The sequence below is a fragment of the Pyrgilauda ruficollis genome, unplaced genomic scaffold (assembly GCF_017590135.1).
Source record: "Pyrgilauda ruficollis isolate IOZ18807 unplaced genomic scaffold, ASM1759013v1 scaffold40, whole genome shotgun sequence".
In the NCBI taxonomy this organism is placed as follows: Eukaryota; Metazoa; Chordata; class Aves; order Passeriformes; family Passeridae; genus Pyrgilauda; species Pyrgilauda ruficollis.
This window is the reverse complement of record NW_024525490.1, coordinates 10,285,535-10,311,757: the sequence shown is the minus strand read 5'-3', so window position 1 is coordinate 10,311,757 and position 26,223 is coordinate 10,285,535. Positions and strand designations below refer to the sequence as shown.

The following is a 26,223-nucleotide window of genomic DNA, read 5'->3' as shown; positions in this document are numbered from 1 at the left end:
ACCACTTAATTTTTTTTCTATTTTTTTATTTAAAGTTAGTCTTGTTTCTGCAGCTTTCAAACATTTTTCACAAATTTTGGCATCAGAAATTGGGTACAGTCTTCAATTCTGAGAAGTCTCAGTCATCAGCTTTACCACAATAGCCGATATAACATACTACATTTTCAAATGTCCAAATCTTCATCTGTCTTGGTTATTTTCTTGACTCTTTCACCATTTTCTCAGGATAGAGAGACAGTAGCATAAGGTTTGCTTTGGTAGCATTTTTAAAGTGATGACTGTCACCATAGTGAAATGAAGCAAAATTCTGAATAAAATAATTTCAGTGTTCTTTTGATTCAGTACCCATCATGATTTCTCTTTTGATTTCCACATGCATTTAAAACCAAAAGAAGACCCTAAAACCTCAAGATTCTAAGGATAAGAGAAATTTGTAACATTGCAGGTTGATGTTTTCTAACAACTATTTAACCATACATTGGAACTACACTGATCAAATAAGAAAAATATATTGGAGGGTCAAAACGATGCTTATCATAAATATTAGAGAATTAGGATTAAAAAATATGTTTCAGAATGATAAATACAAAAATTTTAATCAATCTGTAACATATAGTCTAACTCAGAAACCTGGCCTTTGACTCTGAACAAAGGTCTCTGATCATCCTGGCAAAAGTCTTCAGATTGCATATTGCCTCTCTCAAATGAAAATTTTATCAACCCTGTTTTGACTATTTTTTTACCTTAAGTGGTTAAGTGGTAAGTTTACCTTAAGTGGTAAGTTAAGTGGTTGGGAAGTACCACAGAGACACTGCATCTCACCCTCTTACCCTGAGGACCTCTTTTGAAGATAGCAGCAAACCCAGCAGCAATTGAGTTGTTTTAATTAAACAAATTTCTTCTCCTGAGAGAAGATCTCATTGGAAATTTCTACTGTTGAGTTTTTTAATAGCACTGATATCCCACAATTTGGCCATTCAGAACTTAAAGCCTTGTTTCTCTTGTTTCTCTTCTTTTTGAGAACTGTTCATTTAAGTTCTTTTTAAAGTTGTCCGCATATTTAACTGCAACAAGATCTTGAACCAATCCTTCAAATCTGTTAGGTATTAAAATTTAGCTGTCAGATTTCCTATTTAACCATTCCTAAGTAAATTTGTGATTTTGTTTTAGATGAGTACCTCAGTTATACATTATTTTAACCTGTATCTTCAGGAGCATCCAGCTCCTCACAGCTTGATTTGTAAGCAGCAGTGCAGATGTGCAAGACATTTTCATCAGTTTGCTTAGAACCCTATAGAGTTTAAATTACAAAGTTATGGTCTATCATTTTAGCCTTATCAAGAAAACAAAATCCCTCTTTACAACTTTGTTAACGTAATTTCAATATATGCTATTATCACAGAAATTCTTTATGCTTTTATTAGAAAAGGAAACCACAGTAATCAGTAGGCACTTCAAGAAAGGAAATAATTTATCTCTGACACTATTAGGATGCAAAAACATTATACAAATATGTGAACATCTGCGTGAGATTGGACCTTGTTCTGTCTAGCTTTCTCCACATCAGACAGGAACAAGGGCCAACCTACTCCTTCATGGCTCTACTACTTTTCCACACTCCAGGGATTGGAAGTGTTCTGTCTAGCTTTCTCCACATCAGACAGGAACAAGGGCCAACCTACTCCTTCATGGCCCTACTTTTCCACACTCCAGGGACTGGAAATCTAACAACTTCATAAGCTAGATGTGATAAGCCTCTTTTTAACAGCTGTTGAAGGAACTTTCTTTCCTGAACTTTTTAATTCTGAAAAGCTTTCCTGAAGTTTTTAAGCACATTGGTTTTTCCAGATTCATTTTAGTTGATGTCAAAGACTAATACACATCAGATGGGGGCACAAGTGATGCTAAAAAGCTGTTATTTGAAAACATTTCTGTCAGGATTTAAAATACAGTGTTCTTGAAGGTTACATAATATGTTAAATAAACAAGTCTATGCCTTCAATTTTAAAGCCAAAGTATCATTCCAAGACTACTGACTTTACCTTGGTATATTGCTCACGCTCATGTTCTTGGCTAGAACCAGACCCTGATGTCTGATTATAACGGTGCACTTTCATTTTCATCTGTCTCGTTCGCTCCTCCACTACTAAGCTTGCTGCAAAAACACACAATGGAAATCAATTAAAAATAGAGAAAAAGTTTTGGAAAAAGCAAATGGTTTTAGCAACAATTTTAGTTCATTTCCATTTCAACAAAACAAAGAAATGTACAAACATGTAGAACAAGCAGGGTGTAAGCACAGAACAAAGGAACACTAATGTCAAGAAATCAACCACTTTTATTGCGCGAGTCTTTACCTGAAAATGGGCAGACATCCCAATTTCTACACATAATCAAGCTGGTGCAACAGATATGAAAAGACTGAAAAAATTTAAGTGGCAGGCTGAATGATACACCTGTTAAATATTCTGGATGCAAGGGATGTAAATCCATGATCATCTAAGCATGTGCTTGTTTAAACATAGAAAATATTACAGTAGCATTCTAACAATTAATGCATGAAACAGGTATTAAAATTTATTTTTGGAGTAATTAACTCCTCCTACTATCTTGAAACACAGCTAAGACTGTTTGAGAGGAATAATTTCTCCATTCAACCAGTCATATCAAAACCACAGTAATCTTCTAGTAGTTTGGTTTTTTTTAACAAGACCTCCTTTAAAATCACTACTTTGTTCTGTAATAATCACCTTTACTTCAAATAATTATTTGTTGTGTTTTCAACTTCCATATGGCAGTGTTTCTTTAAAAACAGGTATCTTGCACCTTTCAAGGAGTTGTGGTGCTATAAAGAGCATCTTCTTCAACTTGAACAAGTTATGGCAATTCATATTGGCTGTGCCTGCCACAGGCATTCGACCTTGCACTAACAGAGAGAGTGCTGCAAATGCCCCTGGGCCAAGGCTTCCTCCAAGCAACTTAACCTATGTGGTAGCAAATAAATTTCAGAGGGATCTATATATTCTGCTATTCTTAAGCTTCATAGCATTTTAAATTCAAAGCAACACAGGTAACATCAATACCATGAAAACTGTCACTTTTTAGCAGTTCTATAACTAGACCAAAATATTTATCAGCAACTATTCTAAATCACAGGAATTCGCTACGTTCATTGTGGTTTAACAGGTTATAACATCTCAGAAAAACTTCTTTTAAGTTGGAATTTTTTATGTGTCACAAATTCAATTTTATTTGAGGCAACGTCCACAAAATCTTCTGCTTTTGTGCCAATCATGGATTTATATTGCTCTCTACAAAACAACTATTTTGTAAGTGAAAGAGCCCCTCCCCAGATCAGTGACAGGAGAGAGACACCTATATTAAAGCTGCCTGTAATCAACTTGCAATCACAAAACACAGATAATTTTAAATTACTGGAAAATAAGTACTCCATGTATTTTCAGTTAAGAAGTACTAAAGTTCTCATGTGTGGCTTTTATGGTGTTACTTATACACTTTGTCCTTTCCCAACAAAAAAAAAAAAAGAAAAAAAAAAAAAAAAAAAAAAAAAAAAAGCACTACACTCAGGATTGGATATTTTGAACTATAAGCTACTGCACAAATCATCACAATTGTGCCTGCACATACCATTTGTAACATGCTCGTGGAAATGATAGAATGTCTCTGTGCTGGTTGGGTATGAAAATATATACAAAGGCATCATTGTGAATTTCTTCCACATTTCTTATTTAAAAATAAGAAAATTAAGTACTACAAACTACATTAAAATTCTACTACAATTACAAATCTAAGGCATGAAATAAAGTTATCATTATCTTCAGTCTCCCATAATGCAGAGTCCAATCTAGCAAATTCTGCACATGCAGAATGTCACACTGGGCCCAGCAATTATTCCAGATGACTAATTATGCCAGTAAATGTGTACCTTAATTGCAATGAGTCCAGTTCCACCATCAGATATGCAGGCACAGCTCCAATTACTTCAATGGAAGTTGCATGGAGGTATCTGAAGGCAAAATTGAGCACTTTAGGTGAAATTTTTAAAGATGGCCTCTTATTTTAAGGACAGATATGAAAGGATTAAGATAGATCAATTAGGGACTGAAGTAAAAAATTTGGTATCTTAATCCTATCATACGTGCATGAAATAGACTGAGGATATGAAATCAGAGGGAAAAATGAGACCCCTTTAAAAATTTAGCCCTACATGTGTATGGTGCACAGATTAGAGTTACTCTCTAATTTCATTGTGTGAATTTTAGGTCCTTTAGTCTGTCAACTGTATGTTATATTAAATAATTTATATGATATATTATCCTGTATTACCTATGGTACTTGGGAAAGGATATTCTGTTATGTAATTTAATGCTATTTCAGAGGTTACTACTTCAGTCAAGACTGAGTAAATATTCAGTCTCAATTCTGTGATTCTTGATTTTTGTTATGTTTAAATCCTTAAGCTTAACACATTTATGCTCTGGTTTTCCTTTATATATATATGACTATATCAAAGAATGTGAGAACAATTAATGAGCACTGTGAAGTAAATCTAAATTCTCTAATGAAGAAATTTGATTTTGTGAAGTATAATGCAATTTAGCACCAATTAGCTGTGAATTTATTTCTAAGCATGCAGTTGCATGAAACTACTCTAGAAAATCCAGCTGTGCTCTTTCCAGCTTTATTTACCATCTGAGTATATGTTAAATGTAGCTTAGTTGAGTGATGGAAAATTTTATCTGCCTGACTAGTGGCTTGGGAAAACCTTTACAGGTTAATCATGAGAAGCAGAAAAAAGTCTAACACAGGAGCAAAAGCACATTAGCAAAACCGTAACAACCATAGGTAACAACACCATATGATCACATTGCTTTCTTGGAACATGGCTGGTTACCACAGGTAACAAAAACTTGACATAAAAAGTACTTAACTTGTCTCAGAAAAATATGGATCTGCTTTCTTTTAGGGCATCACTATTTACAGAGTGCTTTTCCTGGAGGTCTTGAGAGGTAGAACTACACAGTAATTTACAGATCAAAGCACTGTAATCTCAAGACCTTTAGAGTGGCTCTAGCATTAAAAAAAAATGAAGATTTACCATAAGTTTCTCAAAATAGTGGTACAAGTACAATCAGTACCAGTTGTGCCAATGTGTTATTCTCTGGTGTCAGAAGTCACACTTCAAAGAGCTGTAACTCTCATGTCTTCAAGGGCTGATAATTCAGATGTGAGATTGATCAGTGTAAAAGTAATTGACAGAACTCATTGATCAGACTGCTTAAATAAAGGGTACAACTTTGCAGCCAAAGCTTACTACTAATAAACCACGTGAAGGTTAACAACAGGATGTACATAAACAATCAAGCCATGCAGGAGAGAAGAGACACACATATGAATGGAATCAAAATGTTATATTTCAATTCCATTAATCTAAACCCATCTGACTCCTGTAATCCCAGGGGTACTGGGTCTGGCTGGGATGGAGGCAGTTTTCTTCACAGCTGCCTGTTCTTCTAGTTGTGCCTAAGTGTTGATAACACACCAGTGTTTCAGCAATTGCTGAGCAGTGCTTGCATGGCACCGAGACCTTCTCTGTTCCTCATGCTGCAGCCCCCTGCCCTGTCCTGGCTTGCCCCTGCCCCCAAGGAGGCTGTGAGAAGAAAAAGGTGGGACAGGTGACCCCAACTGACCAGAGGGACCATTCCATACCATATAGCATCATACTCAGCAATAAAACTGGGGGTAGTCTATTATATACAATTCTGTAGGACACTACTCAAAAGAGTCATGGAATAAACTAAAGAAAATAGCTACAGATCTTATTTTCAGCCTGCAATCTACTCTCCAAGAAAATGAGGACAGACTAACAATTGTTTTTTCTTAAAGGAGATAGCCACTTAATTTTTCTAAGACTTCACCTGTTTACTAAGATTTTATGTGCTAGGCACATTCCTTTTAACATATGACTATAATGTTAAGATTTATAGAGTTATATGTGGTGCCACTAACTACTTGACAGCCCTCACCTTTATTACTAACCTCAGAAAACTACCAAGGGCATGTTTCAACCCCTAAATGATGTTCAACTGAGGGAGAAGTTAGAAGTGGCTAGAATCCTAAATGCTCAGAATATACACTACCTTTTCCATTATGTAAAAAATAACACAATAATCAATGTACTATACTAATATATCAGATGTAGTAGGGCAGATAAAGTTTTCCTTTTTTCTTTAATGAAACCTTTCTAGACAGATGTGTCATATGGCATATTTCTGTTATCCACAGAATATGAATCTAACGATTCAAGAAATATGACTTTATAAGAAATTAAACTTGCATTAGCATCAACAATAGACCAACCCTATGAAAATCATTGAGAGCTACAAAAGCAGCACTAATAGTAGTGGCCAGTGCAAAAGAAAGAGAAGTAATTTTAAGGTCTAAAGTTCTCCCTTTAAGGTTTAAAAGGAGGTTTAAACTCCATGCTAGATACAAAATTCCCAAACGACATGATGCCTTAAACATCCATCTATTAGGCTAACAGCATAATGCATGAAACTTATGTGGGATCATTTAAATGAGGATTGTATAACAGACAGCAACAAGGAACTAGCAAGAAACAGCAAAAATGCTGTAGCTGCCTTTCTAGTTCTAGTTTTTTATTCTTGAGCTCTAACTCTTTGTAAATCCACTTCTTTCATATTGCAACATTCATCAAAGAGACTCTACATTCTGAAAATTTTGGAAAACAGTGTATTTTGTCAATAAATAATATCTAATAAGAATCCCCTCATACATTTCAAAAAGGGTAGGTTAATCAGATAAGTAACAAGATATATGTTTAAAAGTCAGGTGATTAAGCCCAGGAACAAATTTCCATCCCTTGCACTCATTAAGTGAAAATAACTTTCTAAAAGGACATCCTTGCTGAAAGCAAGTATGGGCTAAATGCCAGAATGACTGGTGACATTACATGGTCTGTGATTCAAACTGGTAACCACACTGTGCTTTTCTAGATGGTAGAAAACCTATGGATGTCTTAGCACTGGCCATACCATTTTCTGTAACGATGAAGTCTGCAAAAAAGGCAGACTTTTCTCTTGAGGCACTTCATATTCAAGATGGTCAAGACAGAACAAGGAGGTGCAGGCAAACATTATGACTTGGCAAACCTCCAAGTCTTGCCTGCACTATTGAATATCAGAGTAAGCCACATAACAAAGAAACTGGCATCAAGATTTCAGATAGCTGCAACTCTTTCCAGAATATACCATACATCCATCCTTTATGATGCAAACTTTAAGAGAAAAGGTCTAGAAGTCTAAAATGACACAAAGATTTCTTACATAATGAAGTACTGAAAATTAAGTTGAAGTTAAAATTTATCTCATAAACTTATAACAACAATACTTCTGAGGCAAACCAAACAGGTTCAGGTAGGGGAACAAAGAATGCACTTATTCCAGAAGACAAGAGATTTTGACCTATTCTTCAATTTCAGTCTTCATATTAAGAGGAAAGGTTGAACAGTGACAAACAGCTACAGCTGTAGTGCCATCTAGAAGCATGCACACAGACTTTCTACACAGCAAAAGCTAGGAAATTAATCTGTCAACTTAGATGCTCTGTGGATGGGAATCGGGGGGAAATAACTATCTGGTTTAAGGAATTATATATAAATAATAAAAAATATCTGGTTTGAGAAGTGGCAGCTGAGGAAGAACCTAGGCAGAACTTATGTCCATATCAAAGGCAAGGAAATAAAGCAGCAACAAGATTTGGATGGGAGAGTTCTCTAGTGCAGAGATGGCTGTGTGGCACAGAAAAGTCACACTGGTGTTGGACCAGGATGATCCATTTCAGAAATAACACAGAGAGTCTCTAGTTCATTTCTACTGATCCTGCAGGATGAGATTTGCAGTATGCACACACAAAATATCCTTGCAATACATTTCATGGCTTTAAAAATTCACAGCAAACTCTACCATGAAATTTAAAAAGCACACAAAATCACAAGCAGATAAATGTTCTGAAATATAAGGTAAGTAAAACTGAAAAATCAGTTTGTTGCTAAGATGAAGAACTTTCTACGACTTCTTTGAGTAAACAACTTCAAAAAATAATAGCAACATGCAGATAGTGAGGGAGATGGCTCTGAACCCTGCTCTTCCTGACCAGAACCTACTGTAGCTACTTCAAGACTGTGTGCATGGATTTCCTTTCCATAGGAGCTGATAGTTCTCTGGACCTCCTCCCAGTCATAACTAAGGCACAGCAAGGCACATAGTCAGATTTCCAAGCTGGGAGATGAGCTCAGATCTCTCAGTACACACAGAGGCATGGTGGCCACCTTGAGATTAACAACTCACTCCAGAAGGAAGATATAGAAACCTGAACTGGATGATGCAACATTCAGTTCTTTCTCAAAGAGCTTCAGGGGTGATCCACAGAGAAGCTTCTATGTAAAAGGAAACAACAAGAAAACAAACACAGACCTCTTAAAATTAGGGGAAAAGAAAATCAAAAAAGCAAAACAAAACAACAAACCACTGGTTTTGGCAGCAAAAAACCCCCAGCATTTTCGTAATCTGCTGAAGACTTTATTGCAACCTTTTCCATTGATTACATGGAACAGATGTTTGCTGTGTTGCAGACTCATATGGTCAGTGTTCACTTCTGTAGTATATGCTCTCCCTCACATTTATGTCTCCTTTCATAAAACATCCTGTAACTCCCCCATCCTCATCTCTAACTCACCTGTCTATTCTTTTTACCTCTTGTAAGAAGTTACAGTGGGCTACTAGTGTAAATCAGCTCAAATTAAGATATTTATGGTCCCCCAGATCTGCTGGCACTTCACTCTTCTGGCTGCTCTTTTTTTGCCCAGCTCTTTTTAGCCCCTGGGTTTCATCTGCCATCAGCTCCCTTGAGCCAGAGGAATCTGTGCATGTAAATATCCCACCACTTTCTACACATGCCCAGATATTGAGCCAGATCCAACCAAATCTTGTGTAAACAAGTTCTTTTACAAACCTGTTAGAGACAGTCTAGTTTGTCTGCATAAAGTCCATTGTTTTAAACAAAAAAAATCCACTGCAGCCCAAATCTTGACAGAGGCATAATCAACAAACAGGTAAGATTGATTTGTACTGTCCTGTTTGAGAGAAATATAAATACTGAGACAGAAATAATTTGAAAAATCAACCACTCTTAGCACTTTCTTAAGACATTTCATAGTATATTCGAAACACTGCAAAAATAACATATAATTGCTAACACCTAAGTTACATATTTCTTTTTAATCTCTTTGTAGCATTATCATGAAAACATACTTCTGTATGTTTGACATGGGTGTTGGAGTTCATACCTAGTGGAGAAGTTGCTTTATTTTTACCTAAACATTCATCCCTTCAGAAAGTAAAGTAGTTGCAGGAAATACTTTGATTCAAGTTCAACTCAGCTTGGCTGTGACCCACCCAAGCCTGTATTCAGATCAGAATTTCCCAAGATGAGCAGGACTCTGGTATAAAGGTTAAAAATGTTAATCAGTGCTAGTAATATTTATGTAGCATAGTATTTTGATTTTAACATTAAAAGGGTGGGGTGGGTTTTTTAAATTTTTTTTCTCTACATGCTTCAATTTGGATTTTGAAGTAATTTCTACCTTCAGCTAAAAGGAAAAAAAAATAGGACTTTTCTGCAATGTGGCTTGGACAGAGATGTAACAGACTACAGTTTCCACTTTGTGGGACAAACCTGTTGTTTGAGCTCACTAATTCTCTGGTATCAGCACAGGCATAAATTCATAGGAGGTGAGCATTGTATGTCTGCCCCTAGAACCTGCCCCACAACGGGAGTAACTTTCTGACATGGGACTTGCAAGTAGGACACAGCTCATTCTTCAGAATGTCTCTGCATATAAGAAATAGTTTCTGACCATCATCACCTTTAACTATTCCTAAGCCCACACTTAGGAAACATCCTTCACTGCTGCCAGGGACCATGGCTGCATCACTAGAAACATGTGCTGTGCAGAACTCAAGAACAGTTTAGGAAAAATCTGAAGTCTTTGAGTGAACATTAACTCAATCAAGCACCTTCTGAGCTGTGTAAAATATCATGATTACCTTTGTTAAATCCAGTATATTGCATTTCAATAGGAGCATGAGAAATCATGAGAGAAACCATTGTCAGATTCTAAAGAGGGGCATCAGATAGCATAGAGATATTTGAGAAACAACCTTTTTGTACATTAATGCTGTTAATTAAAACCTATACCCTGACATGGAGTATAATGAAGGAAAAGCCAGTCTCAACAGTTGCCAAACATTTGTAAAAAATTACATAAATATTTACCTTTTGTGGAAGAGTTAAAATTCTCTTGCTCTTCAATGAATTAAATGCACGGAATGATGGAAACAGAAAAAGAAATCAGCAAATTTAAAGTTAGATAAAGAAATGTGTTACATGTGACAATGGCATGTACAGTAGGCAGTACTCCAGCATATGTAAAAGTAATGTAGAAAATTAAAGTGATAAACCATGACAAATAATAAAGCCTATGACTTTTTCTTTAAAATTAACAGGAACAATGATGTTACAGAGAACCAGATTGTGGAATCTTTAAGTATTCTACTAGAGAAATATCATCATACCCAAATTTGTGAATGACATAAAAACCTTGTTTTAAATATCACTCTTACTTCTGAACCACACAGCACTATTTGGAGCCTCTTCTCCAATAATGAGTATTACAAATTTATTTTCTGTTAACTGAAATCTATAATACTCAAAAACCACCAGACTATTAAAAATCCATTTTTAAGGAAAACATAAAAGATTATGAGCCTTGAACTCATTTGTGAAAGTTAGCAGTGCTGAGAAAAATACTCTTCAGCATGAGTAAAGATTCCACAAGCTGCCTCAAAATATGCAGTGCCACCTAATAATTTAAAAATAAACCAGAAATATGGAGACAAAACAAACAACACTGATAGGCTGAAATCTAAAACCGAAAGGACTTATTTTTTTTCTTCTGCCACTCAATTTTTATACTGATAGATTTGAAAAATTTTTTGACTGAAAAGGTTTGATCTTTTACCATTACCACAACCACACTCTCACTGCAATGACATTTCAATGATCAAGTACACAAACACAGAACTGTTTTCACTATCACTTCTTTTTCTTTTGGGATCTTAAATTGGTTAAATATGAAAAATGAAAAAGATACTTGCAACTCAAGGTATTATTTGACAACATACTGATTTTCTGTATGAAATTCTGATTCTTATTTGTTAAAAGAAAAAATACTGGACATCAAAACACCTTGTTCCTCTGTGACGTCACCATTGTACAAATATCACACACATGAACTTTATATATGTAGTCCCCATTCAGCCCCAGCAGAGTCTTTATGTTCATGGAGTTTTCCCTCATGTAACAGCAGCAGCACACACACACACATACACTTCACCTTCCATACAAGTGCTGTTCACAGCTTTTTCCAACATGAGCTAAGGTACAGCAACACCTAACGCCGGATGCACGTTTGCTTCGCTCGGTGCCCCCACGTGAGCCCTACTGCTGCAAGCAGATGCCACTGGAAACACACACAACCCCACTGCTCCAGTCAGCTTTACAGATGCTCTTTACATGGAAACAGACTGCTACTACCACAAACCTTACTTTCATTATGTGGCTTCTGAAATAGGAAATTACATTGTCAAACCTATGTAACAGAAACCCAAAGACCTAAATAGAAGGTAGATAGAGGGAGTAAGACCTGTTTTGCACAAATTACCTCTGAAAGATTGTTGCTATACTACAGCCACTGCACATTTATATTGCTGGTTCATTAATTTCAACAGTGTTGTTTTGTTTTGTTATTTACTTGCTAAAGTAATAATATAATCCCTACTATCTGCTGGTGTATTCACTTCCTTGATCAATAGAACAATCAACCATTATGCAAAAGTGCAGAAACCCACCCTCAAAGCATATTCAAGCAAGAATCCCTGTGATGTTTGACAGCTGCAATGACAGAGGACGGACTGAGTAAAGATCACAGATGTACCCTTTATACGAAAGTATAATTTTAAAACCATGCAGCTACACCACAAAGTTGTTACAGAAACAGCTAAAAAGCAAAGTCAATGCAGAATGCCCATCCCTCTTAACAATTGCACAGTTCCACTCAAACGTGATGCAAATAAAAATACAGTGATGCAAACCTCTTAGAGTCTAGCACAAAATGATATCTTGAGAATACACCATTGTCCTTACCATGGCTTAGAATTTCACTGCTTTAGTCACTGAGCCAAAACATCTTCATAGGATTAGGTCCTTTTTTAAAATCATCCATTAACACAGGAAAAATCAAAACCACTTCTTTAGTAGCATAAGTTAGGGAAATTACTATTAAATTGTGATGTCTTGAAAACACACACAGACACATCTATACAGGATTAATTTTCCATATTGAAACTTCTCAAGACCTTTCAATACAACAGCATCCCAATCTTGCATTCTAAGAAATACTGCTGACAGGGTTGCAAAGGAAATAAATACAACTATGTTTTCCTTGAATATGACTGTAATAAAAATAAAAATCACATTGCCTAAAAATGACAGACGCCTACAGTCTTAACTGCAACCACTTTTTAAAACTTGCATGCCCTCAAGTTGCTATTATTTAATTTGTATTTTCTCAAATATAATATAACTATGCCTCACTTGCACTCTAAAGTTATACAAAGTTGCTCTCCTCTTCAGAACATAATCACCAAGAAAACCGCTATTTTTTTCACATTTTTTCTTTCCAGTGTGAATTATAACACTGTTTAAAGGTTTTAGTCCTTAAACTTGACCTTTTCCTCTACATTTAAGGTTGTTTTTCCATTCCTGATCAGTAGAAACTCTGTTTCTATAATGGAATAAAGATCACTACTTTGGTCTCCTCTGTAACAATTACTCCTGTGAGTTAGTTGTTTATTTTTTTTTTTAAGAAAGTATGTGTATTATTCAGGACCTTGTAAAACTACCTTGGTTTCTTGTAAGTTGAATTTCTATGATTCTCAGACTGCCAACCAGAGTAGTAACTAAGACAACATAATTTGGTAGAGATAAGGAAACCAGCTTTTGTATAGTTCTAAAATCGACAACAAAATGGAATGTCTGAAATACGTCAGCCAAGCCAATTGTAAGTGATTGTGAGCCAATCAATTGTAAGTGATCATGGATATGATCACTTAAAATTGATAGTTAAAGATTGGAGATTAGCACTTAAAATACCACTCTGTTTCTCCACATGAAAACTGCTACCAGTCAGTCGCTCCTTCATTAAATCTCATTTGTTCCATAATGAGGACGTTAAAGAGTAATAAAATTACTTCACCGGATTCTTCTATGTCTCCTGAATGTGCAAGAGAGCAAATAAGAAGCCTATTCTTGATATATAAATATGCAATTTTTATTCAGCAATCACTATGCCTTGCATAACAGACTTAAATGCATATATGTATCTATATTTAGATTCATAGATGTATATATTTAGATGAGTATTTGACCCTCATAAAACAACATGATTCTTATGGAACGTAAATAAGTACTTTACTATAAAAATGACACTTTATGGCATATCATACAGGTTTTCCTTGAAATGCATGATGTCAAGATGACCATCAGAATGTAGGAAGAAAATGCATTTTGAAATATTTCCAATGACATTTGGATATTGCACTAGATTTTGACATCATCTGTATCTACAGTGACTGTGAATTTAAATCAATAAGGGCGCACACCAGTTCCAAGCACAGTTAATGCAAATCTTTTACAGACCTCAATATGTTTTGAGTTCAATACTACATTAAGGTTGGATCACTTCTGGTCACTACATTTGACCCTGGTACCCATTTGTCAGGGATTATAGAGGTGAAACTAATATTAAAATCTGGTACTGTAAATCAGAGCAAGTACTGCGGTCTTGTGGCCTTAGTGAATTTAATTTCTAACAGTAGTATTAAGTTAGACATACTAGTATATGTACTTCAACACATACTGACACAATTTTTTAAACACATATTATAAAATCTATTCAATTTAGTGCTCCTCTGCAAATGTTCTGAGCCTGAACAGAGCATTAAACATGGGTAAAGTAAGAAAAGTTCCCTTTCAGAAGCAAAGTCAGTCACGCAGACGAAACCAAATACCATGCAGAGAAGGAAATGTCTTTAAGCACTGATTCCATGTGCTGTGAAACAGCCCCAGTGACAGGCGGCACGATTTGCAACAGCAGCCAAAGCACGGCGCATCTCACCTGCTCATTTCACGTGAAAGGCACGAGCGTAGTAAGCACAAGTGTAAACAGGAGTTCACTGAAACAGCATTACTTTACACGTGTTCATGCCATCAACAACTTTATAAACCTAGAATAATTTTGGCCTTCTGCTCAACTTTCATTTTTTCTTTCCTCTTCAGTACACATCCCATTTCTACTCATTTTCATGGTAAGTTCTACATTCATGTCCAATGCCTTCAACAAAACATAAACTGGTATTTTACTCTCACACACCAGTTACCAAGACCAGCAGAAAGATGATATATGAATATGCAAAAGAAAGCCAAATTAAAATTAAATTAAAAGCTAATTCATCATTATATATTGTGCCAAGTTCTGAACTGAAGTAGAAATATTGAAGAAAGTTGAAATTCATTACTTATTACATTTCCCTATAAAACTTCCAACTTGCTAATATGCAGAAATAGAAACTCTGAATGTAGTTTGTAACTAGTCTATAATTCAGACAGTACTAGAGCCACTACAAAACAAGAGGACCTGAATAGGAAGTGTAAAGTTAATAAAAGTCACTTATATCAGTATATTAGTCATTCAAAATAAACACATTTATAAAACAAGAGTACATTTTATATGTGCTAATTCAGGGGTTTGTATGTCATCACAGCTCAAAGCCTTAACATAAATGCAAACTGATTGCAGATTAATGCAAGCCATCATACAAGAAAACCTCATTGGTAATCTGCCATGATAAGGTGGTCATGGTCAGCAACTTTATCTGCTCGAGAATGTGATCTGCTAACAGTTCTGCAAAGCATTACAATATTTCATCATTATAAGCATTTCATCAATTTCCACAAAGAAGAAAACTTCTAGTATGTGGCAATCTCGATTGTTGCTTGTAGTCAATGAGAAAACAGGATTTTTTAAACACAGAAGAAAACATGAATGTACAAATACTATCCATTGTGCTACTTCATTTTACCATAACAGCTCATTCTCTGTGTGTAGTATGTTGCCATAAAAGGAAATAGCAATGTACATCCTTATTTGATCTTAGTATGTAAGAAACTTCTTCCATAACCATTGTCTTTTTCAGAAAAAAAAAGCAGCACTCTTTGCCTGATCAGTTTATTCTTAAGCAAGAAAGAACTGGTGACCTGTGCTTTCACATTTCCCATGGTAATTGTTTTCATTGTTTATTCAGTGAACTACGAACCCCAGAAGAAAAACAGATCTGTGACATTTATTATTAATCTATGTTAATAATGCACAACAATAAATATAAATCACAAAATAAGAAATTAGTAAGACTGTCAAAAAACCTTGCCCCAGGATTTTGTTTGTTTGTTTTTGTTGATAACATACTAGACATGTTGGAAACTACCATTACTCAAATAGAAAATTTAAACATGAAAAGGTACTAGAAAAGTAAGGCAATTAAACCACATGTAATAACACACCAGTCAAACTTCACTGGATTTCCCAAACTACAAAGAAGCCTTCATTCTCTTCTATTGCTTTACTGGTAGAATTATAGCATTGGACATATAGATATGCAAGAAGACTTAAAGAAAGGTAAGAAATCAAAGAGTCTGAGCTATCACAAGCTCATTATTTGATACCTTGCTCTATACTGCCACTTCTTACTGGAACTTGTGGTAGCTGTCTTCCCCTACGACTGCTGAACGAGGTGTCTGCAGGAGGAGACTGCGTGGGACTTCCTTGCTGATGAGTTCTGCAAATGAAATTGAAATGAAAACGAAATAAGGCAAATGAAGACACATTTTATATTCTGATTTTTAAACACAAAACAAGTTGCAGGTACTGAAGATGGGTTTGAAAAAGTTCGCATTTGGTCTATGCCATATGCACATATTCAGGTCTAGATACCTAGTGAACTTATAAGGTCTTACATTTAATTTATTTAACTACCTTCAGCCATAGAAGATCTACTTTCTTTCAGTTTTTTGTTTGTTTAACTTATTCATTTATTTGTGGGTTTGCTCTGGTTTGGGTTTTTTGTCATTTTGGGAATTTTTTTTTGATAAAGTAATATTGAAAAACCATTGAATGGAAAGCAGTTTTCTAAGAACCACTTAAGGATTATTACTCACAATTTATACACATTCTCCTGCACTGGTACAGGACAATATAAAATGCCACTTTTATGTTTTATTAAATTTAGTATTCCCTTTACAGTGATGCAATAATTGCACAAGGCCACTGGACAGCAAGCATCTATTTCCATAGGACAGCATATGTTTTTTCCCAGAACAAAATGAAGGAAAAAGACATTTAACATTTGTATTGGGGTGGGGAAAGGGAGGGTGTGTGTGCATGCAAAAGACTTTTAATCTTCATATCTAAGTAAATATCCTAAATCACTTTGGCTGAATTCTAGCTAGCACTGTTTCAGAACATTTTGGCTACTTGATGCCTTATTCATAGATACAGTTTCAGAGTGTAAAGCACCAAATACCTTTGGAACCTTAACATTTAAAATAAGTATGGGCACTTATAATAACTATAGGGAAAAGGTTTGAGAAAGTAAAACCAAGATGAGAAGCAGCAGGTTACTGAGGAGAGCTTACTGTGAAATGCCCTTGCCAGTTACAGTAATGTCACACTCACTATAGTGCACAAGCACTGTTTATCCCGTTGCAAGTAGATAATTTGTAATTTAAAGTAGCACATTTGTGCAACTTCAAAATACTGTTGGCTTTCACTAGGTAGATCAACTGATTTTCTCTCAGCCTGTAAGATCAGAGTTTGCTGTGTGAACACAGCAAACACGAGCTAACAAAACATAGAACAAAAGCAGGAGCACAGAGTAGGCTATGAATACCCGGGTTTACCACACAAGCATTTCTGTTTCTAAAACACACTTTTTCTTTTTATTAAAAATATTAACTGCACTTCAGTTACTGACCTAAAAAAGGACAATATGGAAGCACACCTGTGATTTCCTTAGTTTCCTTTACAGTTTGAAATAGAAAATCTATTTAAGTACCTGTAAGTACTTAAACAGAAATATAGTTCCAAAGAACATCAATGAAAGTATAACTAATATTATGCAGTAAAGTGATTGATCACGTTAGTATAATAGACCATAATTATTACTAGTTCCATAGACTAAAAGATAACCAGAAGCATTTCTAGTTTGTAGAGTGCCAAAATATTCTAACTGTACCTTTTTACTCTTGTTTGGCTTTCCAACAGGGCAGCCTTTTGTGAATGGTAATACTGAATCAGAAATTACATCAGAAATTTCAATCCTCATGCCGTCATTTGGGGTGGTGTGTTGGGTTTTTGTTTGTTTGTTTGTTTGTTTGTTTAATTTCTGCTGACTTATGAAATCTCCCTTCAAACACCCAGCACAACTTCCCCACAAGATACAGTCAAGGCATCCAAGGAACTGTCTGGTTCATATGACTATCATACACTAATAAGTAATCCTAAAAAAAGCCCCTATATATGAAATAACACAAGGATGCCTACCAAGGATAACAAACAGGTTTGGATTCAAAATAATTTCATCAGTAACAGTCCCTGTGGAAGACCAGTCACAATGCATAAAAACCGAAGATTCTGTTGCTTGAGCTTGTATTTTCTCTTTGAAATCCTAATATTTCTTCAGCTAACTGCTGGCTTGCCCTAGTGATAACCATAACCTTCTTGCAGATACTGAATTTCCTGATTCTGAAAGATGCTTACAATAATAAAGATGACCTGACTTCTGAAAATTTCTGTTTCTCTATGCTGACTACAAAAGTAATCCATGCCAACTATTGCACATAACCAGGTTTTAAGCATCCATCAGATGTCTAAACATCATAACATCCATAAGGTAAATATGGACCTTACTCTGCGCCAGAAAGTTCTTGTTTGTTTTTCCTATGGATAAATGCTTCAATCTAACAAAGTCATCATGTTATCAGTTCTGATGTTTTTCCTTTGAGAAGCTAAATATCCAGGAATTTATGTGAGAGCCCAACAAAACACTAGATGTCTGTCCTGCCATTACAGAACAGGACAGGACTTACCTGCAACTCAGAAACTTATCTCCTTCTCCAGTAATACTCTTTTTACACACATGCCCCCCTTCCAAGAAAAAGACAGAGGATCTGCTTAACTCAAATGAAGACAAATCAGGCATAAGGTTTGCATTACCTGGGGTATTACAACGAGATTAATATGCCTCTTGGGGTGCAAATAAAAAGAGAGACAAAAGGCAATTGAAGAATAACTAGAACGGCATTAAGGACTTGCTGCCCTAGGAGAAAGATCTGTTGCTTGCAGGAAGAAGCCTGTAAATGGCTGATCAGAGGAATGAGACAAAGAGGAACATGGAACAAGCATGGAAGACAAAAGCTAGCGAGAAGATGAGACAGAAGCGAGATAAGAAGTAGAAAGAGAAGAGGAATCTGGGAAAAAAATGCTACCTGGTGAGCAGTGAGACTGCAATGAGCATGTACATGTGTTATCTCCTGGTTCCTCACAGAGGAAGGAGACACTGCAAGCAGCAAACCTATTAATTCAGCTGGAAGTGCCCTACAGGGGAATCCCAGAGGTTCCAGCTCTGCAAGTACACAAGAAAACTCAAATTCCTTTCCTTTCAGATTGATGCCTCAGTGGCATGCTGCTACCTAAGAAACTCTAAAGAAAAACTAAGAATAAGTGAGAGTCACCAATCCAGCTCAGCCCTGGAATAGTGTCCTATGCCAAATATAGAAAATACAGATCAAGACTGCATGTATCCTAAAACATGGCAGGTAATGTCACATATGGTAATTCGAGGGTTAGGGCTGAAAGAAAACATTTTTGAATTGGGATAAACAATTTTTTGCTCATTCATAAAAGAACAGAAAGTTATTTTTGTGTAATCAATTCTACTCCTCCAGAACAGATTACTGAATCCTATCTAGAAGGCTTATCTCATTGAATTAGAAGAATTTCTAGGCTTTATAAACTATATTCAAAAGGCAGTTTTTCTCTCTTTTATGTACATTTCCTAAGCAATCACACTACACAGAAAACTTAATCTTACATAGCATGTTGAAATGCCTTATAGAGAAGCTGACAGCATGTTGATAGGTTATTCCAGCAATCTGCTTAACTAATAGTAGACAGGATCTGCAAATGGTAAAATAAAGCCCAATTGTAAGAGAAAAATGAATATTTGAAGAAAAAAGAGTCTCAAGTTATATTTGACAGGAAAATTCATTGCCTATCATATTATTAAAATTTTCTGGCACTAGTGCAATATTACATCTATGATGGAATACTGAACTACAGAATTCAGACTTATTGAAACATTTTTGTCTCACATCTAATGCTAGTGAATCATTTTATGGAAACAGAAACCTACACCAGGTACCATGGAGATGTAAAAAGAAGCAGTACAATTTGTGTTTCCCTATGCTCTTGTTCCCTGGATTCATTGCTGAATTACCAAGAGCCAAACCCCTTAGGCATCATTTAGTTTTCAGAAGTCAGAAAAAACAGTGAAAAAAGAAGTTTTTAGTAATCTCCATGGCACAAAAGCCCCTGATTCAATCATAGCAAGGATTTCAGTCATCATTTAGGTAATCTCTCTGACTCAAATTGAAAAAAGCACCTGGGTTGTTGTGACAACAGAGTCATCTGACTCAAGGAAAATGTAGCCATTACTTTTGGATCAGGAACAATTATCTGGGACTAGGAGCAGTAAACTAAAAAAAGTGCTTAAGTTTTGCGACATAATGTGCATTTTCATTGAAAATAGAGATGTCTGTGTTGTTCAAGGGAGTTTTAAAGCTCTCACAATGTAAACAGATGTACTCTCCACCTGTGTGAATCAAAATAACATCAATCAATTTCTGACAAAGGCAGGATCTCATCCCTCCTCCCTGTATACTTCAGTCAATATACAGGGTTTAAAAGTTAACTAGATGTACTTATTATTCAGTATATACCTTTATTTTTTCTACACATATATCTTTATCATTTCTATATATTTCTATTCTATTTTATTAATATATTTATATTAATATATTTCTATTCTATTTTATATATCTATATTTTTTCTATTTTTCTACTTTTTCTAAAGATTTTGAACATGTAACCCCATACTACTGTAACATCAAAGTTAAAAGATATAATGACAATATAAATTCAGAAAAATTCAATTAATTAAAAAAGTACCAGTCTTTCTATTAATTTTATGAAGTTATATATTTAAATGTGTAACTTAAAATTTTTATACATTAAAGTTGATACATTGAAATTGATTTGATCAGGGGCATTTTGAATTATTTATCTGTTATAGCTGTCTACCTATTTATATAATCAATTGTGGTTTTTCATCCTCAAAGTTAAATAAGGATTTTTTTGAAAAAGAATCAGTGTTAAAGTGCAGAAAAGCACTTCCAGTCTTTGCCACTGAGCTTATCTGCAATGATGGAAAATGCCAGAAAAGTTCCACATGTATGCAACAAAGTGATAATAATACAGATACAAAACATATAATACTGTAAATTATAGCAACATAGCTTTCTGTCATAGATGTTCTAAAAAAGCTGTATTAGAGGTGTATTCCAAAATCTGGGATCAGACTGATAATAAGAGATGCTTACACATCAATCAACACTCCTACCTTTCTGCTTCAGCTGCAGGGCCTTTCCTAGCTTGTTTTTGGCTGCTATATCTTTCCACTTTTCTGGACTGCCTGCGAAATGACATGTCAGAAAAGAAATAAACAGAGAAGAAAAAGAATACAGAAACATGAAGATTATTTATAAAGGTAATAAAAGAAACAGTTGGCAGATGAGAAAGTGACAACTATCATCATAAACAGGCTGGTGAAGTCTAGGTTTGAGAGACATTGCATTAATTAGGTTTGATTGAGGCTCACAGTGTGCAGCTTATGAGGTACCAAACCAGGGAAGAAAACATTAATCCTGACTGAACCTGCAACTAGCTTCCACTTCACAGCCTGCATTTGACTATAGACAATGACTCCTCATAGCCCTATAAGGCATCTCTCAACAGCATGAGAAACAAATTCAGAGTAGAGAGCAGGAAAAAAACCTTACAGAAAGAAAATATTATTTGAAGGTTTAAATTGATTTAAAAATTGTTTTTAAATCTAATTATATCAGATTTAAAAAAGGCTGTCACCATATTAATAAAAACTTGTTTTTTTCAAAAATCTCATTCCATTACCTTTTAAAGTTTTTAAAAACAGATTAAACCAATTCTATTTTCTTCTTAGTCAATATAAGTTAGAAATTATTTCACTCCTTCATTCCTTTCCTACACAAATCTTTTACAGAATTCATCTGACATTTGGATAATGAGGCACTAGTTACTTCAGACAATCCAAGCACTCCCTTTGATATTAAATAATAACAATGAAGAGGAATAGAAGTCTACACATATAAGAACAAAGGTAAAGCCACGTTTCACCATTATTACCCAGGACTATAAATATAATAAATAAATCTCTGCAAGTCCTGTGTTCCAAAATTTTCTGTACTATCCATAGTAATGTTAGTATTTACAAATTAGGATTTACTACTTTAAACCTCAGAAAATCACCAATATGTATTATTTTTTTCAGAACTAAAAGTGCATACAGTGTTTCAGGGGCGGTAAAACCAGGGAGTGATGATTATTCAATCCTAGACCAGAAATGCTGACAAACTTTAATACATGCATGATCTTGCAATGATACAATCAATGTCATGTATTAGGCTAAATAAATTACTGTGGGCAAAACAGAGAGACAAAAATAATATTTAAAATAGTATGTTTTCCTTTTAAATCTTTGTGGCTATAAAGAGTAATCCAGTGCCTGAAGGGGAAGAGACCTAAACAGCTGTGACAGTAAACTATGCCCAAAGAACATAATCACACTGTATTTTCATTATTTTTACCCACTGCAGTATTTGATGAGCATTTTATTGTGATGCAGTATATTCTACAAAAAAAGAAAACACTGCATCAAAATACAAAATACTTTCTGCATGAGCAGAGGTCACTACCTGATGCTTGTGGGATTTTAAAAAATGTATTTTCTGACAAAAAATAGTATGTCAGATTAAAACCAGAAATTCCTTTTATCCTCAATCTATTTTAATTTTTGTATATTCTCATTGTTTTTCAATTTTTTTTCTTTACCAGGACAAATATAAATTGGATACAGAGGAAAATGCACATAATAAATGCTGCAGCTTTACTTAAAGCCTATAGTTAGCAAAGCCCCTAAAACTTATGGCTAGATCCACTGTATGCAGCAGCATTACCATTCAAATTATGTCACCCTCTTCATTTTCTGTTCAGTTGGTTCTGTTTGGGGCTTATTTTTCTCTTACTCCTTATGTTGCTCGCTAGATTGTGACATTGCATACAATGGAGAAAGAGCTCATAGTGAGTGGTTTCAGTTGGATGGAAAAGCCAAGAGCAGGATGTGCTTTGCTGTGACAAGTAACACAGTAATACACAGCACCAATGAGCTGAGTACATTTATTTCTCTGCTCTCAGGGCTGCCTTGAGAGCAGCACATACTAGAAATTATTGAAAATCAGTTTCCTTTTTGGTTCCTCCCTCTGGCTAAGATGATGCTGTGTACATTTCCAATTAGCTCAACATGCTCTGACTTACTTCCTAAACATACTTCATAGGAGAAAAAAATATTATCCATGAATGACACATGCACATATGTACTAGTACATAAAACCAGGGGAAAAAAAAAAAAGAAAATGCGTGAGAGTATGCAGAACATATGAAGAATATGCTATAATCAATACCTCTTTTACTTTGATCTATGATTTGAGCAAATAAGGATACCTCTGTGCTGCTCCAGGTTTAGCACTTAGGTGGTCTACACTGTCCTGTTTTGGAATGCAAGACTCCAGCGTCCTTGTTCTTCACAACATTTGGAAACATGGATGTGAATTTGGACGGAATGAGCAGAAACAGAGAGATGGTCACATGCAGTGAAGGTGGAGACATGCAGGCAAATATATAAACAAAAAAGCATTAAGTCACTATCTACTGAAAAAAGCTGTATTTTTCATTTTCCTATTCCAAACACTATAAAATTTTAGATGTAAGATCAACACTCTAAGGTGTAATGAAGTATAGAATGAAAGCCATGACAGTATTATTTTTAAAAACCTTTATGCTCTACATGCTGAATGGCAGCACTGTTATTTAATAGGTGCTATTAACCTTCTTGAGAATATATAAACATATAAAAAACCTCTTGCTTAAGACAATGCATATTTTGTCATTATATTGTGAAATTCTCCTGAAAATGCGAGTAAATTTCCTAATTTCATGCATTTTGATGACACCTTCATGTTCTATTGCCACACAGTCTGCTACAGTAACAATTTTCAGTGACTCAAGAGCAAAGTAGAATAACTGAATCAGATTTTCTTCTAATAAAAACTGTATAGGAATATTTCTGAATTTCCATGGAATTTTAATTTCTGCTGAAGTCACAGAATTTCACAGCTTTCAATCTGGCAAAAAATACTATTATCCTGTCGGTTTATTATTGCTTTTTAATGAAGTATATTATAAGATCTATGAAGGGAATATTTTTTTTTTCAAATACCAAATTTGGATTTTAATGAGAAAACTCAGCAATATTTGTGGTTCACTAATAATCTAAGTTTTGTAATATATTTGCATCTATACCTCCATTAGAGTCAGGAAAGGCTAAAATTTCTCTCTAAGATAATAAATCCTCCAACTGTCACACCAAATCACTGAACAATATATATCATATTTAGGCAAGCACTACATATTGTTTTCTATACAGACAAGCTATTTACAGTTCATGTTCCAAAGTTCTATGTGCCTCAGTGTATTTACCAGATCTGTGTTAACAAATCTACACAGAGAAATTTGACAATATTCCTACTGAAATGAAAAATTAGTACTTGTGAAATGAAAATATAACATTTTTATACAATTCAGTGTCCAGTATTTTTAAATTATTTATTTCTGTATTGTAATTGGAGGAACCCTCAGTGGTTTGCAGTGAGTGTTACGTTATGTAGCCTTGAAGCCACCAGGAATGTCATGTTCAACACTTCCTGACTTTTACTGAGGTTTTCTTAAAGGCTGGGTCTGCATGGTACCTGCAAGTCCCAGGAGGGCATTTGCTCTGCAGCTGGCTTCAGGAACTCTGGGACAAGCATTCTTACACATGCATGCATGACTGACAAAAGCTACTTCTCCTAAATGAAAATATATGAGAATTCCTTTTTAAAAAAGCTTATTTTATCCAGTCTTGGTTATATGTTGATATTATATGCAGATTTTTCCAAACAAACAGTCTGAAAAAAAATTTTACCTACCATTAAATGCTTTCATTCACCTTGTTTTTATCATCACTTAAATTTCACAGACTCCAGATACCCATCTGTCTACACTGTAGGCATTAGACATTTAGACTTCTTAATTTCTAATATAAAAAACCAAAAAACTTTCAAGGAATTATGCTATCAAATCCAATAGAAAAAACTATCTTTCAAAATATTTTATAGAAATAAATTATACCAAACATTTGCAAATTTTTAACATTGAAATAATACATAACTCATGTCTTCTTCTCATCAATGTATCAAGGAGTCACTTCCTGATATGGCAAGTGAGCAAATTTCAGAAGAACAATTTTGCCAAAACTTTTAGCAAAACTTATGTTCATAACTATTAGAAATAAATACAATGTTGCAAAAAATTAATTTATCAAAATTAGAAATAATGCATAAGTCATAGATTTAAGAAATGTGTTCAGAAACAGATCTTGATTCCACTCTATATGCAAATTGGACTTATTTGTAATATAAATCTGTAAGGTACTCAAATGAAGAGTAAGATGAAGTCTGTCAAAGTCAATTAATCCGTGAAATGTAATTCAAAAGCTGTGATAAGCAGTTAGTTTGTTACCCCTGCTGATCCATCAGTCATCCCCCAACAGCCACTACACTTCAGTTGTCAAATTGATATAAGCATATCTTGAAAAAACTTACATTAATCAACTGAGTAGTATTGGCCCACTGCAATTACTATGTGAATTAATCAGAACAAATGTAAACTTACAGAGTAGAGAACAAAGGTAAAGCACCTTTGATTCCCCCACTGATGTTCTCTCTACAGATATGCAAAAAACTCAATGTTCTCAGAACATCTCTTAATGTCGGAGAAAATCTGGAACTCACAGGCTGCAAACACTCATCAGCATTGAGGGTAGCTTAAATTCCTTCTGTGCTCATCAGTGCCTGACTGCTCAACACTGGGTTTTGGTGACCAGATTGCATGCAAGACTTGCAAACACAGCTAGGCACTGATTTCACACAGAAAATTAGACTGCTGTCTATCCATCTCAAAAACCTTGCCATTTACAGATTCCATATCCTACAGATGTTTCACTGTAAAAGGTTTGCTGGTGGGTGTTAGATGATTTCAGCCTTTCTGCACAAAATTTCAGCTGATGTAAAAAGGCTTACTATTTGGCATTGAGAATGGCAGCATTTAGATTAAAACCTTATTTCACTGATTTTTTCAAGTCTGATACCCTGAAGTCAAAGGCAATCTTTCAATTGACTCAAAAAATGAGAACCAAAATTACTTAAAAATGCCTAAAAGACATAAAGTACATTTCCAAACTCTTAATAGCTGTCCCATCAAAGGGATGTGTTGGCAAAATTTCTGGAAATGCAGTATCTGTAAGGGAGGACAGCTTTAAAACCATGTTTCACTACTTTAATTCTGTAATTTATAATGCTGTTTAACTCAAATTAAAAAAAAGGAAATACTACCCACACACAGTTACACTCTTCCCACCTGGTCTGAGTGGAATATTTCCAGTATCAAGCAAACAAGATGAATCACAGTACAAATATCAG

The 26,223-nt window shown here is 34.9% G+C and overlaps 1 protein-coding gene across 1 annotated transcript in view; it reads right to left on the bottom strand.

Annotated features, from left to right (window-relative positions):
- The window catches only part of LOC121358848 (regulating synaptic membrane exocytosis protein 1-like), a 160,263-nt gene that overhangs the window by 63,323 nt on the left and 70,717 nt on the right, over positions 1–26,223 (bottom strand). Inside the window, exons 21-25 of the mRNA XM_041477334.1 lie at positions 23,150–23,227; positions 20,955–21,026; positions 15,943–16,055; positions 10,378–10,407; positions 2,043–2,155 (exon numbers count right to left, since the gene is read on the bottom strand). Coding sequence (XP_041333268.1) covers positions 2,043–2,155; positions 10,378–10,407; positions 15,943–16,055; positions 20,955–21,026; positions 23,150–23,227 — 406 coding nt within the window. The remainder of the gene's footprint in view (positions 1–2,042; positions 2,156–10,377; positions 10,408–15,942; positions 16,056–20,954; positions 21,027–23,149; positions 23,228–26,223) is intronic.